Source organism: Montipora capricornis, chromosome 3 (genome assembly GCF_036669925.1).
Source record: "Montipora capricornis isolate CH-2021 chromosome 3, ASM3666992v2, whole genome shotgun sequence".
NCBI classification, from domain to species: Eukaryota; Metazoa; Cnidaria; class Anthozoa; order Scleractinia; family Acroporidae; genus Montipora; species Montipora capricornis.
This window is the reverse complement of record NC_090885.1, coordinates 8,463,378-8,470,877: the sequence shown is the minus strand read 5'-3', so window position 1 is coordinate 8,470,877 and position 7,500 is coordinate 8,463,378. Positions and strand designations below refer to the sequence as shown.

Genomic DNA, 7,500 nt, shown 5'->3' with positions numbered 1-7,500 from the left:
ATTTTCCAAAAGAGGCTGCTGAAAGTTGTCCCAAACTTCCAAAGTCCAAAAGATTTCAAAATACTCTGGGAGGTAGACGAGTAGGCTCGATTTCCGCCGCTCCCTCGTGTCCGGTCTACGAGGCGCGCGGCCTCGTTTCCCGAACAGCGGCTGGAAATCGAGCCTAGTGGACGAGTTAAGTTCTCCCGTAAGGAACGGGGTCAGTAGTGTTTGCTTTCAAACTCCGGCCCTCTCCTTTCCCAACTTTTCCCCTCCCCACTCCCCTCGATTGAAAACACTGAGTCATCCCACGTTCATTTCGGCGGTAATTCCGAGTTCCGTGTCAACTACGATAAACCGAAATGTCAACTACTTTTCTTGCTCCAAGTTAGCTGCATTGGCAGTAGTTTAAATTATTTACAAAAACTAAGCTGATAAAGTTCAATTACATTAATCCCTGATCGATCTAAATGGCGAGGACTGACGCTTGAAAACGAAACCTCTTGGAATGAAGGTCCTAAGGCTGAACTGATGGAGAAGAAGTGGGCCTTGATTTTCTCTTCCCTTCTTTTCGGTCTGCAAATTTAAAAGAAAAATATTCACTCTTCTAATTTTTCGCCGACATTATAAGATTGTGGTATTATTTCCTTGTGGCCAAATTAACCCGAAAAGCTTGATATTACAACTAATAATAACCATCATCAAACAGCGGTTACAAACATTTTCATTTTATACTTGACGTTTCGTATGTTGCAGCATACGTCAAGTATAAAATGAAAATGTTTGTAACCGCTGTTTGTTTTCTTTTCCTATTGAAATTGAAATGGCCAAAGGACAAAAGTATTTATGATGTAACCATCATCAAGCTTGTACGTGCTCTATCAATTAGGTTAACCATAAACCTAATTTAAAGAAGTGTGAAAATAAACGGGAAAGTTCCACTCCGAATTTACCTACATCTTACAAAAATTTGGGAAAAACCGTCTACATCGTTCCGTCATCTCAACAATAACAACAACAACCTCTTTATTTGCACTTTTTTCGTCTTATTTACGACAAATTTTTATTTTACTTAGTCTTAAGAAGAAGTCCAAGCTGCCTGGAATGACCATGAGGGCCAGTGGAGCCTAGCAGCCAATGGAAGCTCAAATAAAACAGACATATAGGTTGCGGTTACTCTTCCGAGTAATGGAGTGCTCGGTCGAAAGGCTGGGAGAACTTAATTCTTCAGTCAATTCCAGCCTTCGACCAAGTCCGCAATTACTAGGGAGGGAGGTGGGAAGGTTTGCAGTTTGATCACAGGCTTCGGGTTGGCAAGATGGCACAAACTCACACATACACATGATCTGTAAAGAGAAAATTTTGATTTTGAAGTTTGCCAATTGACTTCTCCTGTTTCAAGATTGGAAGTGAACGTCTCGTGTGTGAAAAAATATACAGTGGGTGGCCATTTAAAGTCAGCAAATCAAAAATTTAAAAAAAACACTCTTTACCTTTTTTATTTGTTTTTCTCTTGCCTCCTTTTTTGACCTTCCTCCTTTTACACTGTGATTTGTCAGCGCCGCGAAATTTGCTGGCTTTTTTAGCAACCGTTTTGCACGGAATGCATGGGCCACGCCTTCGTTTAGTTGAAACCAGCAAAGCAAAGCCTCTCATGCATCTGGTGCATGTTCCATCATCACTGCAAGCGACACATTTTTTCGTTTTTGGCGGGCACGTTGAAATGGCATCTAAACATAAATGGTTTGATACTTAGTACTGGAAAGGAATTTTAAGTGCATATGTAGCCAAACAGGTTTTTTATTTTAATTTCTACATACAGGTTAGCCATCCTTTGTTATTTTTTAAATATTACACAGTCATTGGTCCTAGCGTACCAATCCCATAGAAGCACAGGAAGCCCACACAATGTGTGTGTGTGTGTGTGTGTAACCGATTGTTATTTTATAGTAAATGTTGACGGATAGCGGTTCTAAATTGTCATCCAACCATTTGGCCAGAGAGAAATTGTACGTGCCAGTGACGGAAAGAATAGGTCTCATGCTTAACGTCGGTTTGTGACTTTTAGGGAAGCCATATAAATGAGCCAATCTAGAACCTTTAGGACAAAGTGTATCAACAAGTTTTAGGTAGAATCCTCTTTACCGCCTGAACTCCTTTTCTTTTTGAAGCAGCGGATGATAGTACTTCAGCGGTCTATGACGAGCTTTCGGGGATTGACAGCTAACTTTGGCAAACTTATTTGTGTCGGTTATTGAAGCTTGCCCTTCTATTATTAGGAACAGTAAACGACGAACTCAAAATCCTTCAAAATCGCTCAAAAAACCGCTTTTGAGGCAAAAGGACGACTATATACCACAGGTAAGGTAATTCGACGTTTACTTACCATTGATTGATATACATACTTAGCGATATATCGTTATAGGTGAAGCAAACGGTAAATCCAGTACATTTACCATAAAATAATAGTCGGTTACACACACACATTGTGTGAGCCACCTGTTACATAAGTTGACAAATTGCTTGGGGGGTCAAAGCTTTGTGCTAACGTCATCAGAGGCAAAGATTGAATTTCTCAACAATCCAAGATTTGGAAGTTACTATTAATTTAATTCCGGACCATTACTCTCTAACCGCTTTCAGACTTCTTCACTCTCGCTTTTCAGGATACCGTGAACAATACTTTCTTCGAGGAAACTCTCTGATACCTGCGTGACGTCACATCCCAGCTTTTAACCAGTCTTCTCTTCTGCCCCAGGCACCCATTCAACTATGAGGGGCGTGCTTCGTGTGATATTTTGGTATAAAATTATGATAGGTTGCCAAAAAAAATGGTTCATAGTTTCCTCCTTTTTTGAAGAAACAAAACCTAGGAAAATCCTACAGGATGCACAGCCCCTTTAATGCTCTTAAGTGCATCTAATCCCTAAATGACATTAATTTTTGCGTCGTCCAGAGATTTTCATTGAAGAAAAACCAATGATTTCTGTGACGTTTTGAAATCATCTAGAGATTCGTTCAAGTTTATGCAAAGGGAAATATGGGATGACGTCAAATGTAGAAAGATTTCCGGGTCTCAATTTCTTCTCTGACTAAGGTGAAGCTGTTACAAAGCCAACCCTCGCCTGGCCCTGCAATTCCAATCGGAAGAGCAACGGTGATATGCCGTTGTGATTCGTCCCTAGAACGTAGGTTTCATAAGTTCGCGTTGGCCCATATCCATGATGGCAAAGGTCCGTTTCAAACGAACTTTACATGTGCCAAATCTAAGGCAAATGAGCGAAAACAATAGATTTTTCTCATTTGCATTAGATTTGGCACGTGTAAAGTTCGACGTTTCAAACGGGCCTTTGTAATTGTTTTCAACACACCTTACACTTTTTTTTGGTTAAACTGATCAGAAAACATGAAAGTAAAGTTTCCGTTGTGTTAAGTGAACATACACTTGTCTCATGCTCACTGCATGATCGTTTCCTTATTCGTACGTGTTCCAATATATAATTGGCGACATTCGATGCCTTTTAAAAAATCGCAGGAAATCCGGCGAAGTTTCAACGTAATCAAAACTTCTTTTCAACGACAAACATATTTCTATAGGCTAGGTGCACATTTCACATTACAGAGATATCTGGATGGTATTCAAGAGATTTTCATAGAATAGACCTTTTCGGCTTGTACACTTTGTTTTCCCAATACAGATCATGTGATAATACTCAGGAGGCTTGGTCCTTTGTTTTGTTCATTAAAACGAGTGCATGCAGGCATATTCATGCTTGCATGCCCTCATTTTAATGAACAAAACAAAAGACCAAACCTCCTGAGTATTATCACATGATCTGTATTGGGAAAACAAAATGTACAAGCCGAAAAGGTCTATTGAACCCAGATGCTACGAATAAAAAAAAAAATCCTTACCTATAGCTGTCTTACTGGTTGTCGAAACAAAAACTTCTTAGTCCAGTAGTTGCTACATTTTATCAACAGACGAAATGTTTGTAAAATGAATCTTTCCAATTCGGTGGTGTGGATGGGGTAACCACTAGCTCAAAATCGACCAGAATTTACGTTTTGTCGGAGACAAGTATTTTTCAACTGATGGCTGAGAATTAAATCCGCACAGGATATAGAGATGACGAGAGTTATATATGAAAGCCAGATATTTGAACTGGGGAGCGAATCAAATGAAGAGGCTTTCCCGCTTCGTTACTGCTCAAGTAACGAAATGATAACTCTAAGTTGATTCTCTCTGTAGTACAAATATCTGGCTTTCATTTATTAATTCTCGTCATATTATTATTTTTTTATTATTATTATTATTATTATTATTATTATACCCTCTGCCCTAAAAAGGAAGACGATATCCCGGAGATTTCCATTGCTTCTGTCAATGTACTCCTCTAGGAAACATGACTTTGTCACGCATTTTTGTTCCTTATTCCTCCGATGCCGGACTTACCCAGTATACAAGAGGTTCGAGACTTGACCCGCCTAAGAAACGATGACAGCTCTTTACTCTCGGCACTCGTATTATGTTTTTGCAGAGAAGAAAATGTAAACTTTTGTCTTACCTTTCTTTTCGCATCGTTTCGTTTCTTGATTCAGATTAAACGTTTTTTTACATTTGATGCAGGCAGTCTCATTCGAGCAGTTAAGACAGCCTTTTAAGCATAATCGTCCTAAAATAAACAAAATTCTTTGGTCAATTATTTGATCGCTCATTAAAGGGTCTTTTCAGGAGATCTTTTAGAATTCCACTTGGTGCTGGCAGGCAAAGCAAGCGCGGAGAGATTAGCCAGATCAGCTCTAACAGACTTAAACCCAAGGAGCCCCAAACATATTCACCAAGCACGTACGCTTCAATTGACAGTGAAAAAGCTTCTGGGATCACTATTCATGGACAATAGCTGAATTTCTACGGCTTCTAGACAATTAATAATGGGGATTCAAAAGAATTTGCTGATGATCCCAGGAAACATGTAATATTCATTGCTGAGTGTGTTTGATTTGCAGCCGGAAATCGTTGAGTGTTGATAAAAGAGCTCATCAATGCTCATCGTATGGGAGATCCAGTTTCGGGGAAAATATTTTCAGTGAATATTAAGGATCTAGTTACAACGAGAAATTCAGAATTTTAAAAGCTATCCAAGCGCAAAAGGAAATAACATAAGATTCGGAGCCATTTGAGGAAAGAAAGAAATTATGTTAATTAATTGTTAGGAATTAATTTTTTGCCGGTGTTGTTCAAGCAATCAACGCCCTCTTACCTTTGTCTACCCGGCGAACTTCAACTATCCCAAATGGTGAAAGACACAAGATCACTAAACTTTGAGCGTTGACTATGTAGGGGTTTAAACATTGTAATTTTTACGGCTCGATATTCCTTCTTCAAACCCTCAACTATCCTTAACTAGCGTCATCACTTTTTGGTCCTAAATGGTTAACAAAAAAAATAGCATGCACAACAGTACGTCAAAGCAAAGAAAAACAGCCCCCAGGAAATTATTATTTCGAGCATTCATATGACTAACAGATGACATATTAGTATGGGTCGGTTCTTATTATCTACTTTTAATACATGCCGGTTTTCATAAATTTATTTTTTCGAAATCATTTGGAGATGTTGATCAAGTCAACATAGCGGAATCGAGAAGCATTTCCTTTTGCTAAGCGAAAGCTTAACCCGCCGACAAGTTTAAAACCAGTTGCCTTGAAAATACCTCCGCGTCTCTGAAAACCTCGTCATTTCCGTTGTCTTTGAAAGTTGTGCTAAGATGATGCTAGAAATGAAGGCTGAAGTTACAGATCTCACCATGCAATGACATTGCAATTGCACCCGGCCAGAGCAATGGTTGTGTCTTTGTATCCCCCAGGTAAAAAAAAAAAACCTTTTCACTCGTGTGTAACGAAGTATTTGAGAAAACCCGCATTCTAGTACGATATTAGGCCTTATGGTTTCGCGAGGTGAATTTCGCGCCAAAATGTTTCCACAGACGATCGAGAGAAAGCGGCTATTTTTTCCTTGCGTTGTTTTTCTTAGCTCTATTTTCACATGTGATTGGTAGATTGGTTTCCTCAACTCGCTTTTCGGGTTGAAGACTATTTTACTTTTAACCGTAGGTGATCTAATGCGAGTCAGCTTTACCTTTTCCAAGTTTACTTTTCCCAAACTTTCGTCTACCGCTCTCAACAGTAGCAACAAAGACGGCAGCAATGATTAACAGAGCCAATAAGGTTCCCTTCATTGTGTTTTTCGGCAAAGATGTAGCGGTGAGGCTTGACTGACAAAAGAAGGATTGCCCGCAAATTTATACTGTGTCATAAGCCAAACCGGTTTTTTATTGTTCCGGAGTCTGTTTTTTGTCAAATGACAATTTTTTTAATGATTGAAGCAGTCTTCATTTACCCTGAGCGGCGGTAAAACTGCTGTCAATATATAGACAGAAACACGACAGGGGATTCGTAGCCGAAGATATATCAATCAGTTTGTTTACTCAGCTGAAAGAAGTTGATAAATGACGTGAATTTAAAAACTCTAATTGCCCATGCTGAGTCTCACGGCTTTTACCTAAATATTATCATTGTTTCATGCCCCGCCTAATTGCAAACATCCTCCTTCTCCAATGCCTGATCATCCTTCAAACTGGTGTTAATTTGATAAGGTCGTTAATAGGTGGTTGTCCGCGATGCGGCATTGAAAACAAAGGAAGATACCTCCATACTTGACCTTTGAAGATAATATGTTTCTTCCCACATGCATATTTATTTACTTTGCTTTAAAAGGATGATGTTCAGAGGTAGATTTCGACTCCACTTCTAATGCTTAAATTACAACTTACGATAATGTCTCTGCAAGAGGCTTTAAAAATAGTGGCAAGTTGAGTTCTAAATGTGTTGAACACAAATGTTTTTAGATCGAGCATTGGACCGCAGTAATATAAAAGATGACATTTAAAAAGACAACTGAAACATTTTGTAAATGCAAATTGGTTTTACAATTATAAAAACGTTGTGGTTACATTCTTTCTTGTATGAACGAGAGCATTTCGATAAATATGTGTAATTTGTACCCCCGAGAGATACAACAAGCACCCCGTCATTTTGCGTGGGACACATCGAGCAAAGCCGAGCATCCGTGAATGATGGTAATAGTGTTGTATTTATGTACCGGACATATCGCATTAGTAATAGTGGTTTACAATTTTCCGAGAGATTGGCCACCAACACGCGAGTCTCTCCTCCACCCGCTTCTCTTCATGAACAGTGTGTATGATCAGGAATTCTCGGATGGACGTCTCCTAACGGTGTAGATATCCGTCAACAAAGGCTAAAAACATAACACAAAAGGTGTTTCGTATTCAGAAAAATGTTCGATCAGATTGTACTGTGAACTTACGTTCCACGGTTAAGCAGAAAAAAGTAGTTAATTTTTTATTGAATGACCATATTTAGGGGAGAGATGAAATTTGTGGGGAACACAAATCTATTTCAGTTCGTTTGCGCGCATCGACAGTGGCCGGCGGT

General features: G+C 39.1%; 1 protein-coding gene and 1 long non-coding RNA gene across 2 annotated transcripts in view; one reads left to right on the top strand and one right to left on the bottom strand.

Annotated features, from left to right (window-relative positions):
* Positions 1 to 6,279, bottom strand: part of LOC138042085 (R-spondin-2-like) — a 7,274-nt gene extending 995 nt beyond the window's left edge. Inside the window, exons 1-4 of the mRNA XM_068887830.1 lie at positions 6,122 to 6,279; positions 4,548 to 4,655; positions 1,473 to 1,709; positions 1 to 555 (exon numbers count right to left, since the gene is read on the bottom strand). The exon at positions 1 to 555 is cut by the window's left edge and continues 995 nt beyond it. Of these exons, the coding sequence (XP_068743931.1) occupies positions 497 to 555; positions 1,473 to 1,709; positions 4,548 to 4,655; positions 6,122 to 6,221 (504 nt within the window). The 5' untranslated portion in view covers positions 6,222 to 6,279 and the 3' untranslated portion in view covers positions 1 to 496. The remainder of the gene's footprint in view (positions 556 to 1,472; positions 1,710 to 4,547; positions 4,656 to 6,121) is intronic.
* An 856-nt stretch (positions 6,280 to 7,135) lies between these two features.
* The window catches only part of LOC138042087 (uncharacterized), an 11,051-nt gene continuing 10,686 nt past the window's right edge, over positions 7,136 to 7,500 (top strand). The window contains exon 1 of the long non-coding RNA XR_011130919.1: positions 7,136 to 7,500. This exon is cut by the window's right edge and continues 1,709 nt beyond it. This is a non-coding gene — a long non-coding RNA (uncharacterized lncRNA).